Source organism: Lipotes vexillifer, unplaced genomic scaffold (genome assembly GCF_000442215.2).
Source record: "Lipotes vexillifer unplaced genomic scaffold, Lipotes_vexillifer_v1.1 scaffold534, whole genome shotgun sequence".
Classification (NCBI taxonomy): Eukaryota; Metazoa; Chordata; class Mammalia; order Artiodactyla; family Lipotidae; genus Lipotes; species Lipotes vexillifer.
The window spans coordinates 681,732-708,248 of record NW_006787833.1 but is presented as its reverse complement, the minus strand read 5'-3'; the positions used below and the strand labels follow the sequence as shown (position 1 = coordinate 708,248).

General features: G+C 44.1%; 1 protein-coding gene across 1 annotated transcript in view; it reads right to left on the bottom strand.

Moving 5' to 3' along the window:
- Positions 1-26,517, bottom strand: part of CUBN (cubilin) — a 273,447-nt gene that overhangs the window by 172,897 nt on the left and 74,033 nt on the right. The window contains exon 28 of the mRNA XM_007460874.1: positions 7,564-7,714. Coding sequence (XP_007460936.1) covers positions 7,564-7,714 — 151 coding nt within the window. The remainder of the gene's footprint in view (positions 1-7,563; positions 7,715-26,517) is intronic.

The following is a 26,517-nucleotide window of genomic DNA, read 5'->3' as shown; positions in this document are numbered from 1 at the left end:
GAAAAAAAAAAAAAAAAAAAAAAAAAAATCACTTTCCTGACGAGCACCGTACCTCCAGGTTCCTGTGAATGTTTGCATGGTGCAGGAGCAGGGCTCAGGACAGACACGGGAAATAAAATCCTAGCTCTTGCGATGGCTCCCATCAACTGGTCTTCGACAACTTGCCCTGCCTCACCTTCTATCCTCCTTTTAGCTCCGTATTTCTCAATCGTTTGTTCATTATTGCCCTTCTAAGGAGGCTTTTTGGATATTTTTTCCCGATTGCTCAAATAATTTAATATCACAGATATAATATATACCTGCTATGTACTCCTCTATGTATCTGTGCTTTATACATGAAGCATAATATATCTTCACCCTCCCAAGAAGCAATCTTCACCCCCTTGGTGTGGGTGCTGGGAGCGTGTGCTTTAGCCGAAATACTTACCGTTTGAAAACCTTTGCCATAGTCAACCCAAGCCTCCCTGCTTCTACTTAGAAATGCCTTCCTCTCCCAGATATTTGACTGATTCTTGTTTATTCTTTAAAACTCGGCTCAAGTATCAAAGCGGCCTGGAGGGCCTCTCAAAGTCCCTGCGGCCAGCCTAGGTCCCCTCCCTGGCCCCCCAGCATCACGGATCACGGATTCTGCGCTTGCTCTGTCTGTCTCCCCTACTACTGACCAACTCCCTGAAGTCAAGGATGCTGCCTCCTTCTTCTCTGTTATGGGCTGAATTGTGTCTCCCCCCAAATTAACGCACTGAAGCCCTAACCTCCAGTACCTCAGAATGTGACTGCGTTTGGACATTGGGCTACTACGGCAGTGATGAAGCCAGAATAAGCCTCCTAGAATGGACCCTAGTCCAATCTGACTGGCCTTATATGAATGGCAAATTTGGACACACAGAGCCATCAGCAGGTTCACACAGACAAAGCCACGTAAGGACACAGTGAGAAGGCTGCAGTCTGCAAGCCAAACAGAGAGGCCTCAGGAGAAACCAAACCTGCTGACACCTGATCTTGGACTTCCAGCCTCCAGAACTGTGAGAAATAAACTTCTGATGTTTAAGCTACTCAAGCTGGTATTCTGTTATGGCAGCCTGAGAAAACAAATACACTCTCTACATTTTATAAACGCCAAGCCCAGAACAACGCCAAGTCATGAACAAATATATTCTGGTTGGTTGGTTGAATGAATGACTGAATGAAAACATGTCCTCAATACATGTCACAGAGGCCCCAAGTAATCACTAACACAAGATGCAGAACCACAAACTGTTCTTTGAATTACAAAAGATAAAACCTTTGTCCTCAAAGGGTGAACCTCCCAGAAACCCCAGCACACATACTCTAAATCACAAAAGGAATAAAAAATGACAAATTAGATGGAATTCCCCTGAAGGACCAACAATAACAAAGACTACTGAAATGCCCACGTGAGGAGGGAAAGAACTGAGGGAAGCTTTAGGAGAAATGTTGCTGACCTCAAGGAGGTCTTTGCCAGGGCTCTCAAAATGCATCTTTTAGAAGCGCTTTGACACCGTGCCGCGTGTCCACAGGTGGTCAAGAAAGCGCTGGCTCACGTTCAAACCAAGCCAGCCATGCAGGATCCGGATACAGTTTTTATAAACCCCGAGCTGATCTCTGAAAAACCCTCAAGGCTTGAGAAATCTCGTTAATAGCTGAAAAGATGAGAAAATGGAACCAGCCCCCATTCAAGAGGCTGATGTCATCTGTCTCCCCAGAGAAAAGGCCACTCTCTCCTTTGTGAAAGCCCAGGGTGACATCACCCCCCTGATCCATGCCCTTCGCCCTTCCTCTGCTGCTCCCAGTTCAGGGGTTTTCTCCCTTTGCAAATGTCACCCTTTCACTCACAAAGCTCCTTGACCTTGCTTTTTGCCGGATTCCACTGCCAAGTGAAAGAGGGCCCCTGGGAGGCGTGATCAGAAGAGGCGAGGGGTTTGTGCAGCTGGCCGGGAGGCCCTATTCACGCAGCTTGCAGAAAGTTCTATATTCCCTTCAGCAGCCCAGATGCAGGTCCCGGAGGCCAGGCCAAATTCAGCCCCCAGACAATGCTGTCAGCGCTGAATACTGCACACCGTTTAGCCAGACAGGGCAACTGTGGCCATTTCTTTCTTGCAGACTGGGATTCTCTTTGATGCTTTGCATAAAGGCGACGCAGTGTGGTTAATCTCACACCCGCAACACCACCTTAAAGATGTGCCCACAAAGGAAGCCCGATGGTAGATCCATTTTCTCAAAGCAAATAGAAGATTTGTGTGGGCGACAAAGAGGCACATTTTGTGAGCGGGTTTATTTATTCATTGGCCTCATGAATGAGGCACATGGGGAGTCTTCTTCGGCAGCCATGGTCAGGAAATGATGCCACTGCAGACTCTGAACTTGCAACGAAGACGTTTTTGGACTTCGCACTGCATAGTCTGGACGAGACTGGGAGGGGAAAGAGGGCCTGAAAGGAGATTTGATTCCAGTGAAAAGAGGCTCAGAGTTTAAAGGCACTTGCTCTGGCCCGTGCAGAAGAGCAGCTTCCCGGCCAGTGTCAGCCTGGGTGTCCTGGCCCAGTGCTGGAGCCTGACTCTGAGACGCGGATCTGAAGAGGCTGCGCTCAAGACGTCGTTTCTGAATTACCTACACAGACACACGTGCGTGTGCACACAGGCACACTCAAGAATATTTCTCTTTAATTTAAAACTGAGACTAATTTTTAAGTGTATTCTGGACCTTGTATCTGTTTAATATTTATTTACGAATATTATTATGAATAATATTCATAATTATGAATATGACTTATTGAATATTTTGTATTCAGATCCCACAACATGCCACGTTGCTTCAGTGCTTCCAGATGCTACTCAAAACTCATTTCTCTGTAAGTCAGAGACAAATGTTGTGTAATATTGCTTATACGTGGAATCTAAAAAACACAACAAATTAGTGAATATGACCAAAAAAGAACAGATTCACAGATAGAGAGAACTAACTACCGGTTACCAGCGGGGAGCGGGGAGGGGCAGTATAGGGGTGGGCGTGGAAGGTACAAACTATTGGGTGTAGCACAGGCTCAAGGATGTGTTGTACAACATGGGGAAGAGAGACAATATTTTGTAATAACTGTACATGGAAAGTAAACTTTAAAATTGTATAAAAATAAATTTTTAAATGACAAGAAAAAGAAAGGGACTGAAAAGCAACATTTTATTTCAAGTAAACATGTTTTTTTTGGATGCACAAGTGATGCTTCAAGGTCATAAATGCTTCAAAGCTCAATGCCCAGATAATCTCCCAAATAAAGATGCATAAAAAGCAGCAAACACTTATAGTTCTCTGAAATCTGAAGGGTTTACGGGAAAGAGAGGGTATGAGCCTGTCCCTGCCCAAGCCCCTAACAGTGAGGGACCCAAAGGCCACTGCTTTGCTCTCCGGACCCTCCTGCTGGACCTGCGACACTGGACTCCAGCCACGCTGGACGTGTGGATCCCCATGCACACCCTGCCCCCTCCCACCACAGGGTCTTTCTTCTACTAGGAACCCTTTTCCTTCTCCTATTTGCCTCCTTAGCTCCTGCTTATTCTTAGATTTTAGTTCAAAAGTTGCACCCTCATGCAGGGCTGCCCTGGCCTCCTGTGCAGGTTGAATCCCCTTTTGTATGCTCCTGTGGCATCATCACACCGCTAATTTCACGTCTATTTATGTGCCTCTTGGCTGGATGGCTCCTTCCCCCAGTTGCCTGTAAGCTCCCGGAGTGTAGGAACCAGGCCTGGGGCAGGAGTCACATACTAACAGTTCCTTAGTATCTCTGAAAGGAACACAGGGATGACTAGAAATCGGATTTATGTCTTCAGCTTACCAACAACAGGTGAGAAGTGAGGGACCCTCTTCCATTGGAGGCCTCCTCCCTGACCCTTCTCTTTTCTGTCGGCCCCTCTTCTCGGCTGTCTCGAGTTACAGACGTAGTTCAGGTGCTGAGTATAAACTCAGCATTGCGTAGCTATAGTATATGACAGTTAATTTTGCACAGATCTAGACCACTAACAGCCTCCTTCCAGAAGGTTCTTCCCAAGCATAATTTACATCTAGTGGCACAGAGTTTAAAAAAAAAAAATTTATTCAGTTCTGGTCCTATCTGGCAAAATTTTGTTGAACAACTCTGGTTCCAAGCTTAGCAAGTTTTCAGCAATTGGGAGTAAGTTTTGAAATAGTAAACAGGATACGAGAATAGACAGAGGATGTCTTTGACTGTCCCAAATGAAGAGAGATTCCAAATGGGACTGGAAGAAAAAAATTTTCCCAACCAAAACTCAAAGCCGTGCCTAGTGTGTTAGCTGGAGAAACCCAGTCGTCCAGGGTAGCCAATAATGACCATGAAGTCCTTAGTGTGGCCTTGGGCTAGTACGGCTACAACAGCCTGGAGGGGAGAGGAAGCAGCGAACTGAGGAGAAAGATATCACCAGCAAAATAAATCACTTCTCCTGAAACGCTCCGTCCTAGCGGCACGGCAGAATTATTTAGGGAGCTTTTCAAAATTAGCAGTAGTCAAGGTCCCACCGCAGACCAATGGAATCCTATCTCCTGGGTTGGAACCCAGGCACCGGTACTTGTGAAAACTCCCAGGCAATTCCTGCGTGTTTCTCGGGCTGAGGACCATGCCCCTAGGCCCCGAGCCTCGGTCTCCTGGTTGGCATTTCTTACTTTCCACTCTCTGACTCAGTGTCAGTAGGATAAGGGCTGGGGCCCCAGTGAGAAAGAACCTCACTGCTTCAGAGTTTAGAGAAGAGAAAGCTCTCTGAGTGTCGTCTACAGAGACACGCCAACGGCATCACCTGAGAGGTTTTCAGAAATGCAGATCCATGGGCCTTAACTCAGCCCTCACATCAGGATCTGCATCCTAACAAGATCCCCAGTGACGTATATCCATGTGGAAGCTTGAGAAACACCGTTCTGGAAAATACCCCTTGCCCTTCAGAATCTGGGCCATGTCCCAAGATTTTCCTGTTTCTTCTAGGTCTTTCCACACTGTTCCCTCTAGTTCCCTCAGAGTCAGGCTATTTGTGAATCACACAATACTAGAGTTGGGCTGTATTACAGAGATGAATCAATCCAGCTCCTTCATTTAATAGATCAATAAATTGACATTCCAAGGTTAAATCTACCTATTTGATGAAAAGAACAATCCAGAACTTCTACAAGCTTAATTATCATATAGCTCATGTACTTTGGGAATTTATAATCTGTATTTCAAGTTATAAGTAGCTGTGGATTACCACTGAATATTTTTAAATACTGAAAAACCCTATACGTATATTTTAACGAAATATACTCAGGCTCCAGTTCATAATAATAGAACGTCGTACATTCTCAAGTATATAATAGGGCTCTTCAGTTGTGTAAAGTGCTGCGATGCATATAATACATGTACTATGATGTTAAAAACCCTCAACACACATTCACGTATGCTCACCCTGGGCTCACCCCTGATTGTGACAGCAGGACCACAGTTCAGAACGTCTGTGTGTGATTCCAGGTGTAACACGGCAACTCCACTCCTCTTTCAAGTTAATTGAATCATAGTAGTGAGCCCTAAGCTCTTGGCCTAGAACTGCTTGTCTAATATTCACGAGGACTATATTTTTCAGGTCTAGATCACTCTAGGACAGTGGTCCTCAACTTTACTCGCCAGGGAGACTAGTTAAGACACAGATTATCGGGCTTCCCTTCAGAGTTTGCCATTCCATAGTTCTGGGATGGGGCCTGAGAATTTGCATTTCTCACAAATTCTACTGCTGCTTTGGGGGACCAGGGTTCGAGAAGCACTGCCCTGGGGTCCTCTGCCTTTCGACTGGCCCACATGAGGTCAGTCTCGAAGTTTCAGAACTTGCGCTTAAAACAAATTTTCATCTTCAGAGGAGTGGTGATCCCTACCTGTTTTCGGAACCACCGTTCGTAGGCAGGCTTTTTTACCTGCCCCTACTCGTTTGGCAGATGTGACCCCTGTCCTTGGCTTAGTGCATCACTGGCTCAAGCTTTCTGCTCAGGTTCCCCTCACAGCCCAGTCCTCTCCCTCCCCCTTCTCTCTCTGATCGACCCTCCTTCCTTCCCTTCTATCTCCATCACTTCTTCTCTGCTCAGTGTCACGGTGAGTCTTAAATCTCATTCTGTTCCACTCCCCCTGCACCCTGTGACCTGCTTGCCACACCCAGGTACAGGCCTTCACCCCGAGAAACTTCCTTCTGCTTCCTCCTTTCTCGTAAGCAATTTACGGCTGCACCTCCTGAAGCAGTTACCCAAATCCTGTCCACTTGGACTTCACTTCTGGTCTTAACTCCAACAGGATTCAACTCTCCAAGAGCCACCAATGTCTGCGTAAACTTTCTGAGGCCTGGCACTAGATTACCACGCAGGTTCTGAGGCAGGAGATAGATGGACCCCAGGCTGAGCAGCTGGAATCTGTCCCTTGTGGACAGACGCTCCATGATAAAGAGAATGGAAGGAGCAAGGAGGAGCTGAGCCCGGCTTGGAGAGAAGATAGAGAGACCATATATTCCCCATTCTTTTTGTTTGCGGTACGCGGGCCTCTCACTGCTGTGGCCTCTCCCGTTGCGGAGCACAGGCTCCGGACGCGCAGGCTCAGCGGCCATGGCTCCCGGGCCCAGCCGCTCCGCGGCATGTGGGATCTTCCCGGACCGGGGCACGAACCCGTGTCCCCTGCATCGGCAGGCGGACTCTCAACCACTGCGCCACCAGGGAAGCCCTATTTCCCATTCTTGAGGTCAAGGAGACCTCGCAAACTACACATGCACAGAAAGGGTCCTCAGGGCTCAGAGAAGGGAGGGGGCGCCAGGCCATAATGTGTTCTGTCAACTTCCCAGAGACCCTTGAGCTGGAATGCATCTTTGCTAAAAAGTGCACGTGCACACAGGGGAGGGCCCCGAGTCAGACCAAATACGGACTCAGAGCCAGACAAAGCAAGATGATTGGCCAGAGGAGACCCGGAAGAACTACCCCATATAAGTGATTTAAACGACCCCCGAGGCACAGCTCGCTCGCTCTCTCTCGCTCGCTCTCTCTCTCTCTCTCTCTCTCTCTCTCTCTCTCTCCCCCTCTCTCTCTCTCTCTCTCTCTCTCTCTCTCTCTCTCTCTCTCTCTCTCTCTCTCTCTCTCTCTCTCTCTCTCTCTCTCTCTCTCTCTCTCTCTCTCTCTCTCTCTCTCTCTCTCTCTCTCTCTCTCTCTCTCTCTCTCTCTCTCAACCTGAGCCCACCCGTGCTTTCTCCACACGTATTCCTCTCCTAATAAACACTTTACCTGCTCCACTGTTTTCCACCTCTTTGTTAGAATTGTTTTTACAAAGCAGACGAGAGCCGGGGCGGCACCACCGCCTGGGTTCAATCCCTGGTCGGGGAACTGAGATCCCTCTTCAAGCTGCCACAGCCATGGGCACCCCACAGCCACCGAAGATCAGTTCCACTATTCGTGAATGATACTGTTTCCAAATACAGAATTGCAAAGGGAACGGTTCTTGGTCAAATAGCAACTACCAAATATAACTGAGATCAGCAGAGGGCTTACCTTGGATGAACCACTGCATCTGGAATCCTTTCTCATGGTGACCGACCCCATCAGTATAAAACAGCACTTGAAGCTTGGAGCCCGTGGTGCTCCCTGAAGGTGGAATGTCTGCTCCACAATAGCGCCCCATGCGCCGTGGGCCATCATAGAGCTGCAATCAGAGAGAGACCTCCCAGTGTGAAAACCTACAGGGCTTGTCAGATGGAAAAAGCAAAGTCCACTCAATGCAGCAAAAGCTGTTCCTTGGTTCAAAAGTTACGGGTAAATCTACTGAGGTGGGTTGAGTACAGGAATTAAAAATAGATAATTATATACAGAGAGGTCCCTCCAAATTATTGGTTGGCCAAAAAGTTCACTTTGGCCAACCCAATATAATCCAGGCACAGAAGAAGGAAATGCTGGGCCAGATGAGATGGGTTCACATATGAATCACACATGAGAGATGTTCAGTGAATAACAGTATTATAACTATAAGCTATAAATTTTTTAAATAAATACTATCTATAAACAATTAGACATTTTGGAAAACTCTGAAAGGAAGATACAAAAATTAATCCCACTGAAGAGAGCCACAGTTAATATTTTGTTAATACCAGAAGCTTCTCTTACCAACATTTTTTTCATTTGTTTGTGTATATGTACATATACACATATGTGTGCAGGGGAATATGTGAATATGTGCGTGTATCCATTTGGGCTACACATTTAATTGTGTTCCCTGCTTTTCACTAAGCCTGTCACTAAATAGTCTATGTAAACATTTTTAATAGTGGCACAAAATACTACTAATATGCTCTATTTACATTATAATTCTACTGTTGTTCACTTAGGATATTTCCAATCTGGGGGCCAATAAATATAAGTCTTTGTTTGATAGTTTAAATCTCTCTTAGGAAAGATTCCTATAAAGGGAATGAATTAAAGAGCATGATCTTTCATGGCTCTGGATATATATTATTAAACTTCTTACCAGAAAGTTTATACCAATTTATTCGCCCACCAGCAGTTTATGGAAATATTTTATGACTGCTATTATTTTAAAAACTGGGGCTAGTAGTGAAAATTTGTTTTCTTTTTGTAAGTGTCTTAAGTTTTACTTTGGGGTTGAAGTCTCTTTCATGTTTACTGGGCATTTCTTTTTCTTCTCTTGCAACTTTTCTGCTGAGGTCTTTGCCCATTTCCCCACTGAGGTACTTATACATCCTGTTGGGTACCTTTTATCTGCCTAATTTCATCAGATACATATCTCCAAACTAAAAAAATAAACACCTTTGCCATATCTCTTCAATTGGTAAAAATAATGACAATCCAAAAAGATTGGCTTCCTCATGACTCAGGCCACTACATTTTCTTTTAATCCCCAAATGTCCACATTAAATGCTTTGTTCCAGTTACCCTTGGGATGAGCTGCCCATTATACTATTTTTTTTTTTTTTTGCGTTACGCGGGCCTCTCACCTCTGTGGCCTCTGTGGCCTCTCCCGTTGCAGAGCGCAGGCTCAGTGGCCATGGCTCACGGGCCCAGCCGCTCCGCGGCATGTGGGATCTTCCCGGACCGGGGCACGAACCCGCGTCCCCTGCATCGGCAGGCAGACTCTCAACCACTGCGCCACCAGGGAAGCCCTGAGCTGCCCGTTATAAAAAAAGGAAAATGTCTGATCATGGACTTCCTTTATTATTCTCTTGGAGAGTACACACGTGTGAGTGTATGTGCTTGTGTGGGTCTGTATGTAAATGTATCATCTGGATTCAATAAACTCCACACTGACCAAATGATTTTTATTTATTGAAATGTTATGATAGAAAATACTATTTGAAGCATGTTGATTTGAGCATGGAAAGCTTCTTAATCAGATTCTACAAAGCCCCTCCATGGAGCCTTCCCTAATCCCTGTAGCCCGTCATAAATTAGTTTTCCTTTGAAACCCCTCAGCTTTTCATTTGTGCTTCTTTGTGGAAATGGGCACATTCTGGTGATAGGCATGTGTGTCTCTCTCCCCTACTGATTACGAGTTTCCTTAGAGCCCAGACTACCTCTTACATCCCCTCACAGCCTAGCACAGGGCTTTGTCCAGGGCAGGTTCCCAATACAGCTTCAGAGAAGGAACACAGCCATCTCCCCGACAGCTGCGTTGATTTTAATGGCACTTAATCTGCATTGTTACTTTAACGCTGCACAGTTAGATACATGTTAGGGTCTTACAGTCCTAAACTTGAGCATGCTCCTTTCAGGCAGCAAAAGGTCTGCATCCTTTGTGGCCACTCTGCAGAAGGGCCTTGTTCAAGGTCATAATAAAACTCGCAGATTTCTAAATTTGGGTCGTCTCACTGAGTTCTCAAAACGGGAGGCTGATCAGCCGTACATTTCTGTGCGACGCGGGGAAGGTCAGTTGAGATTTAAAAAGAGAAACTCAGAAGTCCGTTATATCACTCACTCTTAAGTACTAAACTTAAGCACTTTATGCAAATGATAAAGATGAGGTTTAGTTTTCAGACCTGTCCCTTCAGCGTCCTTTTAATTTTTTAAATACTGCTGCTTTGAATATGTGTATTTATTATCAAACTTCTAATACTGTAGGTGGTTGACAGAAGACATGAGGGGGGAACAAAAATGAGAGAAAGAATAAAGCCACAGAAAAAGAAGAGGAAACAAAAAAACAGCTCTCCATGTCCCATCTCCAGACCCACCACCCACTGCAGGAGGTAGAGGGGGAAGTGGGTCTGTATGGTAACCTGTTTATTCTTAAATTACTGCTTCACTGCAGGGTATTTATTTCAGCCACAGAGTTTCTATTAAACCTAGGGTACGAATTCCAATTCAAGACTAATTAGTACAAAAATAAACATACTGTTCTCACGCCAAAGCATAATAAACAAGAAAACGCTCTACTGGTTTCCACTCCAAAGGCTCATTCCAAACTTTGGATTGTACTGCAGTGACCAAAACTTTAATTACTTCATCTTTATCCAACAAAACATGAGGTAAGATCTCTCTAGAACTGTAATTGCCTTAAGCTTCGTGGATCTTCTGAAAAACTAGGTAGCAACACTTTGAGGAGCCCTAGTTTAGATTCTGTGTGCGGTCATAAAGAGTATAGTGCTTCTGCCTCCCAGCCCAGCAGGGTTAAGAAACGTGACACTTTCACATGACTTGGAGGGGATGTTTTTTTCTTCCTTCCGGATGGAATTACTTCATTGAAGGAGAGCCCCTGATCCCAGTGGCTCTTAAATAACACACTGTGAATGGAATGGGGGTTGGGGGCAAAGGGAGTGGGTCTGGGGGGAACAGTGGTGAATAACAAGTAGTTTCTTTTTGCCTTTGGAGGGAAGAGAATGATACGTTGAAATAAACATCAAATAGACGTTGATGAAAATACTTAAATATAATGTTTTCAAATAAATTAATGACTTAATTAGTATAGAAAAATACCTCTCTAGAAGAAAAAAATCCCACACCCCTAATTTTATGTCTTTCGAACGTTTATACTTAATTAAATCACGGGTTTTTGTTTATACTCACACACACAGATGGCTAAGGTCACCTCAACAATTCATTCCCGCGTTAAATTTACCACCCAAAAAGGAACAGTCATTTTTCAAAGTACACAAATACCGGTTACCGTGGAAACCAGTGGGTGCCTGCTGTTCCTGATTCTGTTTTCAGAGCAGAATGTTAACCACAGGCCATCCCAGCTGTGACTCACTGGGACTCCTGGCCAGCATGTGGCTCGGTTCCGCTAAGGGTACCATTCCCGGCTTTTAAAAAGCCCCAAGATTTACCCCATCTGAACAGTATTTGAGGCCTTGAGTCCATAGGAAGGGGACTAGCAGAAATTAAGAAGTGAAAGACTGAGATTCTTACTTTGAATATGAAGATCGAATTTGTATAACTGTGTCTAGAGGTTTGGGTTTTTTTTAATACTTGAAATGCTGTTTACATTTGCAAGTTGCCATTTAATGTATCTTCAGATGTGGATATGTACATGTACAAAACCTGCTGTGTAGAATCTTTTCAGTTATCCTCTTCAGGAGAAGATTCGTTTAGGGTTTTTGTGTTTTAGATCTTCCGCCCCCGCGCCACCCTGAAACACCTCAACCACTCTCACAGCACTCAGAGAGGAAGGAAATCTCTTGCAGAAGAGTCTCGCTTGCCAATTTCTATCTACTTCCTTTGCATGGGTTTGATAATCTGGTGCATGCAGAGTTGATGAGACCATCAGAGATTTCTGACTATGGTTGCAACATGAAATGATCCGTGGACTCCTAAATAGTACAGACCCATGCATACACAATGGAAGACAGAAAACCAAAGACATATCACTGACAGAGTGAGATTTTTGTAAGATTAAGGTTTTTGTAGGTACTTTATGAATCACTGGAACTCAAGTCTGGAGAGACCCAGGGTCAGCTAAAGTGTAACCTGTTCCCTCAGCAAGAATCAACTTTATGAACTGCAAGAACTCTCAGAACAGAAGTGTGCTTTTCAAGGGCCTCTTTGTTGCTAAATGGTTTTATGATTTTGAAAATTTGTGATCCTAATGAATGAAATTATAACTAATTGTCTCCTATCTCAGTTTGGGATGTATAGATAGACTTCTTTTCTAAACCCACTTTAGAATCACAGTGAGTAACAACTAAAACTTAGCCCTTTCTATTTTAGATCAGCATCGAATTCACACTTTTTCTAACTACTGTTTTTCCTATTTACTTGAAATTTTTCTGGAAGAAAAACACTTTTATAGTGGAGGTTTAATCATAAGAAGAATTAAATATAGTCCATATAAAGAAATTAAATCAAGAGTGTCTTTGAGATGGTATCATTAAAATATGGAGAAACTTCCAGAAGAAAATTTTGGTCCAGTTCCTATTACAAATCTTTAGAAACCCCAAAAGAACTTTATCCTTTAGAGTTTAATATGTAATTGAAATAATTCATCTGCCGTGAGGGAGAATTCTAGGTATAGTAGAGAATCCCTGATAGCTTTAGAGAGCAAAAATTCTGGTCAATGTAAAGAAGATAGTTACATTTCTGAGAACTATACTCAGTGAGTTCACAGAGTGGCTTTTTGAAGTCAATGTCACTAGTAGAAGATTATATTTCAACTGAGAGCCGGACAGTAATTTTACTGTAGGAACACACTAGAGTATATTCAATGTGGTCAGTGTCAGGCTCTAGATTCAAAGTCCAGTCTAGCTCTAAAATTTGCTTAGAATATAATCTTGTGAAAATTACTTAACCTCCATAAGCTAAGATTTCTTTGTAAACCTGGCATCTTAATGGTACTTATCTCATAGGGTTGTTGTGCTTAGCAAATGAGACAAACCAGGTAATAGGTTGAGGATGAGTCCTGGCATATGGAAAGTACCCCAAATGTTATTCTAACTCTTGGTCAGAGGCAAAGGGAACCAACCTTGTTTCTAAAGAAACCATAACAGAAATACTTTTGAGAGAAAAAATATGAGGGGTAGGTAGAAAGAACTTGAACTGACTCACATAAAATATTTCTCAGAAATCATCCCTGGCAGACCAGACGGGGAAGCAACAAAACAATGAATCACTTGCGAGATGGATGGCCGGCAGGGGCAGCGTGTTGCTATGACGACCTGGTTTTGTGTGTGGGGTGCAGAGCCCAGTGCAGATCATACAGTGGGGCAGACTGACCATGGAGTATGTGTCTGAGTGGAGGGAGATGGTGGATCATGGCAGGGCTGGTGGCGAAGAGGACACTGGGAAATCTGTCAAGGCTGCCCTGGTGAGCGGATCAGGGAGAGACCACCGGTAAGCAAAGTGGCTCTACCTGTGTTTTTTCCTGTCGCAGCCTCCTCTCCCCTTTCTGTCGGGCCAGCCTGCTGCTCTGGCTGCTTGGCCCCTGGAACTCCAGAGGAGTGGGAACTGGTGAATTCTTGGAGCACCTCTTCCAATTTTCCCCACCCAAAAAACAACTGTACCAGGAACTATGGGAACCGCTTTATTAGAACCGCTGTTGAGAACATTGTTGTCCAATGTTTACAAACAAATCTCCTGGATAAACTTGGAACTTTCAGAGTTTACCTTAAATTTGAAGGGCTTTGAAATGTTCCTGTAACAATAGGAGAAATTACCAAGCAAGATTCATCAAGTAGGGTAAAAGGCTCCCATTGTGGGTGAGAAGAGCCTCAGGGGGTAAATAAAGAATCCAATTGTGGGAGGTAAATTAGGCAGATGTTTAAAGGAAAGCACATCAGCAGAGCATGGTAGGCTCTAGAGGGCTCTGTGATGGCCCTGGGAGGTGAAGGCTCCCCGTGAGACACGGGGGCGCTCTCACAGTGCCCTCGGATACAGAGGCACACATCTCCCCCAGCCCGGGAAAAGCCGCACTGCCATGCGCTGCAGGCTGCAGCAGGAAGCATGAGGTACCATCTAAAAGGAAACAATGGCTCAGTGCTGGGCTTTGTAGGAGACAAAGAAACACCACTGAAAGACCACATTCTGAGTTATTTTGTGTCACTCTGAATTACAGGTCTGTCTCAAACACAGACCATATAGTCTCCTTTCCATGGGGTGGCTAGTTGCTGTCCCCTCTTAATAGCTCATTGATATTTATTTTTGCTTTCTACATATTACTTATTTTAGAAGCCACAAAGGCCGATTTGGGTTTGTTCATTTGTTTAATCATTGTTTAATCATGGATGTATGCAAAGGTTTAACTACAAAGATGTTTTATCTCAGCATTGTTTATAATAGTGGAAATGTGCAAAGATTCTATGTGTTTTACAACAAGAATGGGTGGCTGTATTGTGATGGTGGAACATTCGATGTTGCAAATGCTGTGGTGTAACAAGGAGATAAATAAGTAACAAGGAGAAACATTCGCAAGCTACTGTTACATGTAAAAAAGTCATGATAGGACAGTATGTACAAAATGATCCCCTTCAAATATTAAAATAAAATAAGTATATAGGATGGAACTACAGGAAATAAGTACCACCAAATATTATCAGTAATGATGTAATTTAGGTTATTTTTATTTTATCTAGGTTTTTCTATATCCTCTAAAATGTCTGCAATGACTGTATTCCTATGTAATCAGGTAAGTTTATTTTTAAAGCATTGTCTCTCGGGACCTACTGACATAGCAGTGTAGATATGCACTGGTAATGTTCTTCCAGTGTCAGAATTCCATACGCTTTTAGGTTCTCAGATACCCAGCTGGTCTACTAAAAATATTATATTGTCTGTCTCCATAATCATTTTTATGTGTCTCAAGATTATCCATGAAAATTAGTCCATTAAAATATTATTATAATCTCCTCCAGCATTAATTTAAAACCATATTTTGTCCCCAATGCTTCCTTTTTTAATCATAACTAGGTTTTTATTATTAATTAGACTAATTCGTTATTAAAAAAGCATTCTTTCAGATGTTCAGGGACTAAAAAGCTCTCACAAACATAAGTTTTGATAGTCACTGATGGACCAGTAAGTGCGTAATTCCCTCCCTAGTGGGAAGTGAAATGCTTTGAAAGGCCAAGCATATTCTCCCTCGTATGTACATGAACATTTAATTCCACGAACCGCAGCCTTCCCTCTGCCAACTCTACCGCTAATGTGAAGCACTCAACATTTAAAAAAAATTATTCTGCCTCTTCAAAGCCTAACCATCTGCTACAGATGGACTCAGAAACAGGGAGGGACCTATAGCACAGCATGAAATCTTAGAACCTGGAGCTGGAAGGACCGAAAGCTCTGCCATGCAGGCTCTTCCCCAATTGAGGGAGGGTGGGAGAAGGCCTGTTCAGTACATACGTACATGTAAGAACTGAAGGGTAAAGATGTCATTTTTGAAAAAATTCTGAAATGTTGCGGGTGGCAGTTGTTCCCACTGTAAAACATAGTCAATCCGTGCGATTAACTGACATCCACAACAGTGACCACTAGTTTCTGAATTTAGCCTTCTGCTTCGTGCCATGTGTCTGTTGAATGATGGAAGAGACCTTGCATGCACTCGATGCCTGTGGTCTGAGAAGCAGAGCTCGGTGAGGACCACCAGAAAAGCAAGTATGGATAGAGCAATTTCAAGTTTTGAGCATCAAATGGAATTTTCACTGGCTTGCGGGTAGTGTGGAAATTATTGGTAGGTCTGATTATTATTTAACCTGATCCTGTCCTTCATGTTTGAGAGGATACTGAGAGGGGGAAACACACAGTTTCTTCTGAATCTGAGAGCAAAGGCTCTCTTTTGAAGGCTGCTGCATTTGCCTCAACTGCAGCAAATTAATGCAATCACATGAAAATTCTTCATTGTGAGGGATGGTGACAAATGATCAGCATTTGCCTTTGAGGAAAGGGATTTTGATCACACTGAAATAAACATCTCTCCTTTTAATTTTCTGTAATTAAAAAAACTCACATTTTACTTGGGCATTTTACTTGGGAGTCTTAAAATTCTTCTAAAATGCTTCTTGGTGCACTTAATGACACTACAAAGTATTTGGCTTAATTAACCAATGGATACGCTTCATTCTAAACTCCTTTTGAATCATGATCCTGCTTCCTCCAATGCTAGATTCATATCCGGTAGGGAGTCTTCAACTGAATCGTTTGGCACACTGTTTTCCCTTTTTACGTGTGGTTTTGAACAGCGGTTGTCCTTAGAATTGAAATAGCTTATCTCTGAATTCTAAGCAAAATGCCAGGCATCCTAGAAGCAAACTTCCTCTAACAGACAGTTCCAGGAAACATGACTCATCTGCCCAGGAAGTGTGCCATGGAAGTGCCATGATAACAGAGTCAGTGCAGATCAATCACTGATAAGACATCAGATCTCCTCTGCTTCTCTGCATTTCTCCAGCCAGCAAACAGGATTTTAACTACTCCACTCTTCGATTCAGATACCCAGGCCCTGTGGCCTTTGGAGGAAATCTGTGAGGCCAGGGAAAGGGAGCCCTGCTTTCAACAGGTGGGGCCAATCTATGCTAATCAGGCTAGGAAGGCTGTTTTGGAAATCAAATAACCCATGCAATTGTGTTTATGTTTAAGAAAATGATAAATAATATTTATTAGCAATTACTCTGTGCTGAGTATCACTCTAAGCCCTTTCCATGTTATTACCTAATCAAATTAAAATTCCTAGGGGCTTCCCTGGTGGCACAGTGGTTAAGAATCCTCCTGCCAATTCAGGGGACACAGGTTCGAGCCCTGGTCCGAGAAGATCCCACATGCTGGGGAACAACTAAGCCCATGCGCCACAACTACTGAGCCTGTGCTCTAGAGCCCGCGAGCCACAGCTACTGAGCCCGTGCGCCACAACTACTGAGCCTGTGCTCTAGAGCCCGCGAGCCACAGCTACTGAGCCCGTGCGCCACAACTACTGAGCCTGTGCTCTAGAGCCCGCGAGCCACAGCTACTGAGCCCGTGCGCCACAACTACTGAGCCTGCACTCTAGAGCCCGTGCTTCGCAACAAGAGAAGCCACCGCAGTGAGAAGCCCGCGCACCGCAACGAAGAGTAGCCCCCGATCGCCGCAACTGGAGAAAAGCCCGTGTGCAGCAACAAAGACCCAATGCAGCCAAAAATAAAAAAATATAAATAAATTTATGTTTTAAAATAATAAAATAAAATTCCTAGCAGCTCTATGACGCAGATAACATTTTTATCCCCATTTTAGAATTCTGGAAACAGGTATAGAGAGGTGATTCAACATTTTGAAAGGCATCAACAACTCGAGAAGAATTGTTCTTGCTTCCTTCATTGGTAATTATTTTTTTAAAAAAAGAATTGTTAAATTCAAAAATACAGCAAAGTCCTCATTCTCTGTGATAACAGAGAGTAACAAAAATATTTTTTTAAGTAACAGTGATACTACCCCAAACTCCTGTTATTCAATGGAATCAACATTTTCTTCACTATATTTCTTAATAGAGCTTGGAATAAAATAAGTGGACCAAAATGTTGGCTTTATCATTTATCATTTACCCTTTGTGAGAATTGTCAAATGCAGTAGTGAAGCAGGCTGTAGACAGAAAGCAAGAGGAAAATGAAATGTCTTGAGAAATGAACCGTTATTTATATCTCAGCCTAAAGAACTGAAGGCTCTCTATTTAAGAATTTCTTTATACCTTACTAAGGTGCTGGGGCAAATAATGACATTATATGGGCTTCCCTGGTGGCGCAGTGGTTGAGAGTCTGCCTGCCGATGCAGGGGACGTGGGTTCGTGCCCCGGTCCGGGAAGATCCCACGTGCCGCGGAGCGGCTGGGCCCGTGAGCCATGGCCGCTAAGCCTGCGCGTCCGGAGCCTGTGCTCCGCAATGGGAGAGGCCACAACAGTGAGAGGCCCGCGTACCGCAAAAAAGGAAACAAACAAAAAAAGACATTATGTAAGTGTTTACTATGTGCCAGTCTCTTTATATATAAAAACTCTTTCGTGCTGACTATCCCATTTTACAGATGGGGAAAGTGGGCCACTTAGAAGCTAAATAACTTGCTCAACATTTCCTGGCTAGTTAGTGGCGAAGTCCGGGTTTAAACCCAGGCTACCTGGCTCCAGAGTCTATACTATACCAAAGTAAACAAAGTCTATACTATACCAAAGTAAAAACAAAGTATACCAAAGTATACTATACCAAAGTAAAACAAAGTATACTAAACCAAGACATCCTCCAGTGAGTGAGCAAGGTGAGGTACTAAATCTTAGTTTATTATTAGCATCCACAATAGTCTGCAGATAGAAGAGAGCTGGCCTGAGCAGTTCAAATTCCAGGGAACTCCCCAAGAACAACAGAAAGATGAGGGTCTGGAGCCGCTTCCAACTGTGGTTTACCTTTAAACCAAAAAGTTGGGAAACTGAGGTCATTGTTTGTGAGATCTGTACAGAATCAGCTGTGTCTTCATGAGACCAGCAGTGATGAAAACACAGACATCTGTGGACACTTTGCTTATTAGAGAGGATGCAAAGTCTTTAAAAGGATAAAAGAAGTCAAAGTCCTCCCAAGAGCTGAATGGTGGAGGAAGGACACTTGGAAGAGAAAGAGAACAGACTCTGAACTTTTGGAGCCAAACAGACCCAGGCTGTGCCTGGGAGAGGAAGTCGGACCTCAGGAGGGAGGAACGGACACTCATAACCGACGAGTCACGAGAAAGGGAGACGACTTGTCCAAGAGATGGAGAGACAACGTCCTGAAAGGTAGGAGGAAGAATCTGAATGGCCAAGAGGGAGTTATCCTCTCTGTGGGATGAGCATGGGGGAGGGATAATAAACATTTCTGGAGTACTCATACTTGCCAGCTGTGCAGATCGCTTCATTTGATCTTATAACAACTTCGTGAGTAGTTGTAAGTATTTTTGCCATTTAATACATGAGGAAGCCGAGGAAGCCAGAGGTTAAATTCTGTGCCCAAGGTCACAGCTAGTGAGAAAGAGCAAAGCTTTGCACCCAAGTGGACTTCAGAGCCTGCTGGTTAGAGCGACCTGGGTCTATCACCTCCTGGCAGTGTGATCTTAGAGTGAGTATTGTTGCTTACCTGAGGCCCAGTTCTCCTGTCTGTAAATGACCACAAAACCACCCAACTGCTAAATTATCCTGAAGATAAGCAACAATTATCTATCAAGGTGTCTATAAGAGTGGCTGGCACATAGTAGACATTGATTACTGTGATTCTTTTTTTTTAAATTTTTATTGGAGTGTAGTTGATTTAAAATGTGTTATGATTACCGTAATTCTCAAAAGAGACGTTTGAGATGTGAAGGGGAATTTTATAATCTCTCATGAACTTGAACATTTTGCTTCTTTGTATGAGAATAAAAATGGGAAAAAAATTTTGGAAAACATCTCTAGAATAATGTTTCCCTAAGAATGTTCTGTGGATTACAAATGTCCAATAGGTGTTAGAATTCTGGGCCAAGATGGAATCCATCTGGAATGTTGCCTTTCGTGTCCCCCTGAGTGTCCCCACCCTGAGGGAGGCCCCTCTGCCTCTCCCGGTTGTTGCTCTGCACGCAGTTCTGTTAGGCTGTATCCTGATGTCTTTCTTTTCGTTGTGTTACCACACCCACCCCATCCAGTGTTCGTCCAGTTCGGTTGATTCTACCCCCCCAGGTGCTCTCAAATCCCCTGTCGTTGACACATTCTCCCTCCACAGCCCTGTGAAGGGCTGGCCGTCTCGCACCCGAACCGCAGCAATCCTCTTTCTGAATCTCCAAAGTTCCTCTTACCCCTCCCACTTATCCTCGAAGCCAGAGTGTGGCAAAGTGCCAATCCAGCACGCTGTCTCTGCTCACTCTTGAAAGATCTCTTGCTGCCCCAAGCGGTCACTGGAACTCTGCACCTGCACACAGGGCTCTAATCTGCAGGTCCCTGCCCAGCTGGGAGCCGCAGCCTTGGCCTCAGACACGCTGTGTCCTTTTGGTTCTGACAGATGTTCTCCTCGACCCAACTCGAGCCAAGCTCCTCTGAGCCTTCCTCCCAACTAAGCCTCAGCCTTGGCCTATAAAGAATGAAGAGTCTCAGCACAAATGATTTCATCCACTTATTCTCCCCAAATTCAAGGACCAAAACAAACATGAACGTAGTTTCTAACAGGTCAAGGTCACATCCCCAGGATGACCCCAGCCCCCCTAAAAGTGCCCGCCTGAGAAAGCTCAAGGCCGCCTAAAGGATTTACTGTTTGTTCCAGCCAACACCTGAGGATAGGCCCCGACCACCCTTTCCTGGAGCACATACGAAATAAAGGGGCTTAAACTTGCGAGTCCTTCTCCTGGCCTCCTGAGGCGTGTGTTCTATATGTATCTCCTACAGCTCAGAGTGTCTTTCTCAAGGATCTAAACTCCATTCCTTTGAAATGAAACCATTAGGAAGGACAGGCCCCTTGCCTCCCAGTCTCTGTGAGAGGATTGAATCCTTACCTCCATCACTGCCAGACACAGACACAGAGGCCTAACCACGCTCATAGTGACCAACGCTCACTAGTTTTTCACATCCCTGACTCTGCTCGAGGCCCCGCTGGTCCCCTCCCAGCTCCCTGATTCTCCCTTTAAAACACCCGGTCATCTCTGTACAAATTGAAGTTCAGTTCAGTTCATGCTGGACCTCTTCCCTATTGCAGGAGCATAATGCTGATTAAAATATGTTCTTTCCGGGCTTCCCTGGTGGCGCAGTGGCTGAGAGTCCGCCTGCCGATGCAGGGGACGCGGGTTCGTGCCCCGGTCCGGGAGGATCCCACATGCCGCGGAGCGGCTGGGCCCGTGAGCCATGGCCGCTGGGCCTGCGCGTCCGGAGCCTGTGCTCCGCAACGGGAGAGGCCACGGCAGTGAGAGGCCCGCGTACCGCAAAAAAAAAAAAAAAATGTTCTTTCCACTTTAACTAGTGTCTGGTTTTGTTTACCTTTGATAGTTCCTCAAACACAACTTGCCTTAGTGAAACCTACAGCTCCCTGACACCTTGCTCAGTTACCCTTCCCCAGGTATGCCTCCTCTGACCCATGGCGAGCCGGGTCCTCCTGCATCGTGTCTCTGGAGCTTCCGATAATATTCCCCGATAGCACTTCACACGGCTTGTGACTAACTTTGTATTGTGTGATAAATTAAGATCTGTCTCCTCCATGAAAACAAGAAAAACTGATGCTACAACGGTTTTATTTCCACAGCCTATGTGTCTAAATTATACTTGAATGACTGAATGAGTGGATAAATGAATGAATGATGCATATGTAGGATGGTAACAGCCTGAGGAAATACTACAGCAAAAACAGAACAAAACAACTGACCCTGTTACATTGTGTTTGATTCAGCATTTCCCAAATTTATTAGAATTTAGGTCTCTTTGTTTGTAAAACGTCTGTCAACACGTGTGGCAGACAGAGCTAAGTGGTTTCCCCAAATCAACTTCCCCTTTGTCTGGCTTCCTGAATCACTATGTGGAAAGCAAAGGAATACCTACATTGGTCTCTAACATGATTGAGAAATAAACTTGTATTGTACTAAGCATCTAAGAATTTCCAAGTTCTCCATAAAACAGCTAGTATTCCTTAACTAATTACAACGGCTTGCGGGTCTGATGTTGCACAGTTGCAGTTATGGAAAATGCTGCCCAGGCTGCAGACTTAGACACATGGATATAGGACTGGAAGACTGAGGGACACTAGTAATGTTTTCATGCATTTTTTTCATTAGCAGCGGCTTATTCTGTCACTGAAAGGAGGACATGGAAGTGCAATAAGCAATGATATAAACATCTGGTGAACAGGATGACATCAGAAAGAGGAGTTGGCAAGACATGAAGTGAATCTTATAAAGACTAGAGGGAAATGCGTTTGACAGAAGTCACTGACATAACTGAGGGGACTTGAAACGGACATAAGTGGAAAGGGGAAGGCATCAGAAAGATATGAAAGGATGTCATGCAAGATGATAGTGGCAAAGATGCCAAATAAAGAAAGTGGAGAAAGTTTAGAATCAGAATTCACACGCTGTAAAGTGAATCTGACATTTTTATGTAATGAGATAAACATAACAGTATCACCAGGCCTTGGTGAGTCAAAGCACATTATTCAGCTGTAGCAATGGAAAAGTAAGACCTACTGAAAAAGAAACATGTAATAGCACTCGAAGGTATATGTTAAGAAGATACCTATTAAAATACTTACAGCTTCCCAGGAGAGAGCTTTGAAGTGAGGATAAAATGCGCTGTCACGATGGAAATGAATGACAGACAGTGGCCTCAGGTCCTGGACTAAGGCTTAGGTGGGGTTTGCCCTGTTGGGATTCCCAGGGATTTTGACTGAGTGGGTCTGGGGTGGGGTCTGCGAATAGAGAAGTGCTCTCACGGACTAATCCTGACCAGCAGAGAAGCGGTTGTTACTGTACAAGTGACCAAAGCGTTAGGAGAGAGTGATCAATTTCCCTAGGGCCTGTGATAATGGGACACATCAGTCATGGGCTTGAGGTTTGAGAGAGTGAGACTTTGCAAGGAGATATGAGCCCAGGGGCCAAAAACAATTTAAAAATTAAAAATTAGGGACTTCCCTGGCGGCGCAGTGGTTGAGAATCCGCCTGCCAATGCAATCCCTGGGCCGGGAAGATCCCATATGCTGCAGAGCAACTAAGCCCGTGTGCCACAACTACTGAGCCTGTGCTCTAGAGCCAGTGAGCCACAACTACTGAGCCCGTGTGCCACAACTACTGAAGCCTGCGTGCTCTAGGGCCTGTGTGTCGCAACTACTGAACCCACGACGTGCTGCAGCTACTGAAGCCTGCATGCCTAGAGCCCATGCTCCGCAACAAGAGAAGCCACCACAGTGAGAAACCCGTGCACTGCAACGAAGAGTAGCCCCCGCTCACCACAACTAGAGAAAGTCCACATGCATCAATGAAGACCTAACACAGCCAAAATCTTTTAAAAAATTTTTTAAAAGAACAAAGAAAAACAATAGATAAAGGAAAGGAAATTCAAGAAAAATGACAAATTCTTAAAAAATTAAACTCTGTCCACAAAGTCAGGAATAATTTGGGGAGCAGTAAAAGGGAAAACCTCAGAAGAACCCAATCTAAGAAAAAAACCCATGGGGCTACCCAGGACCCTTCTGACCATTTTATGAGCACACATACAAATTAGCTAAACTTCAGGATATGGTACAATTAGGAAAAAAAAATGTCTATTTTTTAAAGCTATGACTGGGGCAAAAGAAAGATGAAAATGTGAGTTGGACCAGTGCTTACAGTAGATAGTGTAATGTGGTGAAGACGAAGTAGAAAGATTCCTTGTATGATTTTGAAACTGGAAGAAGAAACACTGAAATCCAATTTAGAATATAAGACAGTCAATTCCTTTACATGAATTTTTCCAGGTTCAAGTGCATTACATCCTATTGAACTGCGAGGTGCGGTCATTGCAGAACTGATTTTGTAATCTTGTTCGCTTCATGGGTAATTCAAAACAATACTTTAGGGGAACTCCCCGGTGGTCCAGTGGTTAGGACTCCGCGCTTTCACTGCCGAGGGCCCGGGTTCAATCCCTAGTTGGAGAACTAAGATCCCACAAGCCGCAGGGCACAGCCAAAAGAAAAAAAAAGAACAGAACAATGCTTTAGCATGCCGGCGGAATCCTCATCCCTGCTGGAAGGTTCTGCCTCTTCCCACAGACGTGAACTCTGAGCTATGCAGGCCAGGGGAGTGGACCTCACCACTCCTGGGCAGAGCTGGCCATGCCGCCTAGAGGGGTGCTCATCCATAGGCGGCCTAGATCCATGCCTTGTCGTCAAACTGAAAAAGATGAGCCACCCATCCTTGTAATTTGTCAAGGGCAAGTCTAGGTGGTTGTAAGCACTTGAGGTCCATGGTCACGTAGTGTCATGGCTGGGGTGGCCTTTTTTAAGCTAAAACTGTGAGGCTGCAGAAACTCAGAGGAAGCTTTGGGGATGAAAGATAGAAACGGACTACACATACGCAGGGAGAAGCAAAAAAGCCAGAAGAAAGGAGAAAGAAAGGAGATGCTACTGAGCCCCCTTGGGTCCCGCCCCCTCCCGGCTTTTCAGTTGATGCCGTGTGTCTTGAGGATTCTCCCTTTCTTAGAGGAACAGTCCTTTCCCAAACAAACACTAATCTTTTCTCCATGGGTTAGTTTGAGTGTGTACCTGCAACCAAGAGTATAAGACAGAACAGGAGGACTGCCAGAGGTCTGAAGGGAAAATGTTTCAGCTTCCAAAATGTGGGAAAGATTTATTCTGGAATCTCACAGATGCGTAAGCTTGATGGTAATTTCGGGAAAAATTCTCAATTGGACACTGAACGTAAGTTGTCAGTATGTAGCAAAGATATAGCAAATGACCACTGCTTCCCTATGAAAATGTCATGCTAAATAACAAGAATTCCTCTTGGTGACAGTGTCACTAGAGTGGTCAACCTGAGGGTTCCATGGAAACCCCCTCCTGTCACCTCTGAGAGTGACAATTACGGAAGAGAACACGCATGGAGTATGTGTGGTGTCACGGCTCAGAGCATCAGTCCAGAGCCACAGAGCCTGGTGGAAGGCCTGGCTTTGCTACTATAACCTTTGTGACTAAAGACAACCTGGCTTTGTCTCAATTTCCTCACCTGTCAAATGGGAAAATGATATTTCCTACATCACACGGTTGCTGCGAGAATTACCTAGCAAATAATGTGTTCAATAAATACCAGCTATTATTATTACCAAGTTGTTTGAATAGTGCTATCCCGAAAATGCAGATGCATTTTAATCCGAGAAACCTATCATTTTAGAATATTTGAAACAGGTAGCACCTTTTTGATATTTTTATCAATTATTTTTGGAGAAGTCATAGGCCAATGGTCAATGAGTTTATATGCAAATGAATAATGCTCTAAAGACCAGAGAATCAGGATTTAGAGGAATCATGATGAGATGGAGTTCTAAGGCAAAATAGTGAAATATAACTTAATAGAAATAATATCCTGTGTTTGGCTATGAAGCCACTGCCATTCATGTAAAAGTGACCTGGAGATTACAGGTGTTTAGTATCACCCAACATTACGACTTGGCTAACAACAAACCTACAATACCAGAGCACAAGAACCAGATAATATGGTCCAACGCCAGGTTAGTCGGAGCGTTGAATCCAATCCAGTGCCACATTTTAAGAGACACTGACATACAAGAGAACACGAAGAGAAGGGTATCCCATGAGAGCTGATCTTTCTGGACGTCTTGGCAGCATCTCTCCGTGTCACCTTGTGTCACAGTCTCTCCCCTCAGCTTCCATATGACACAACAACCTCGTAGTTTTCCTCTTTCCTCTTCTCCCCACCCACATGCTCCCAGTTCACCTAACACTGGCTCTGGATTTCCTGTACCTCTCTGTGCTGATTTCTCCCAGATCCATCACTTTTGTTTGTATATTCAATACCTATGAAAAATCTCTTCTTCCACATAGAGCCTCAGACTCAAAATAAAAATGAAAAAGTGAAATCAAGTTATAAAATACAAAAGAAATCCTTAAGGTTGACTTTCCCAAATTGCATGGGCAATATGGTCTTACTCCTTTAAGCAAATGACCCTTCCTTCCACTGAGTATTTTATGTCCAAATCTGAATCATTTCATTTTGCCCAGAGGACAAAGTAATAAAGGATGGATTTGCTTCCCAGTGGGATCTTTACCAACCCACACCTCTCAGCAAGGCTGGGCCCAGTGTCCAACCAGCACCTAATAAGTCCTTTCATAGTTTCAATTCTGTTAATTCAAAATAACTCAATTCTGGCTGCAGTAATAGCTACTCACTTTGGTCTTGGCTAAGTCACTTGAAAAAACCCTTGAACTAGAAGTTATTAAAATAATGGAAACTAGATTTTGTGTTTGTGGCTTTTCTCTCCTTAAGGGGTTATTTGTGCTTTCAAAATTTCCATCATAAACCAGCCATTGTAGCGATTGCTCTGGTCTTGCCCCTTGGCTTACAGAAATGGAAAACCTCTCCTCTCTCTGGCAACAGTGTGATTCTTTGGAAGCCTTTGCTGAACTTCTGGTTCTCATTCTGTGTTTTTGCTGCTTTCACCATCAATGTTGCATAAGATACACATCATCTGTGGACGCCCTCTGATTAGTGGCTCAGCCATTGTTGAAACAAGTATTTTTCATTTGACAGTTTTCGAGCACTTCCAAAAATTATCTGATGGGCCTTTTTGTTACCATTCCACCCTCAAGTAAGTCCAAAGAGCTGGAGTCCGGTCCCTGGAAAGGTTTCAGCTCAGTTCCTCCCCACTCTTTCTGCCAAAGCCTCCTTTAAAACCCAGTTCAAAAGCTTCCTCCCCTCCCTGCTCTCTCCACTGTGCTTTATCAAGTAAGGCACCCAGCAGATTGTTAAATGTGCCACACTCTTCATGCCCACGAATTGTATTTTGGGTTGTGCTTGAAGTGGCTGAACTGCAGTGACTGTGTAGAGATTATACAAAAAGGCCAGTTTGGAATTCAGTTCTTTCTCGTTAATTAATAG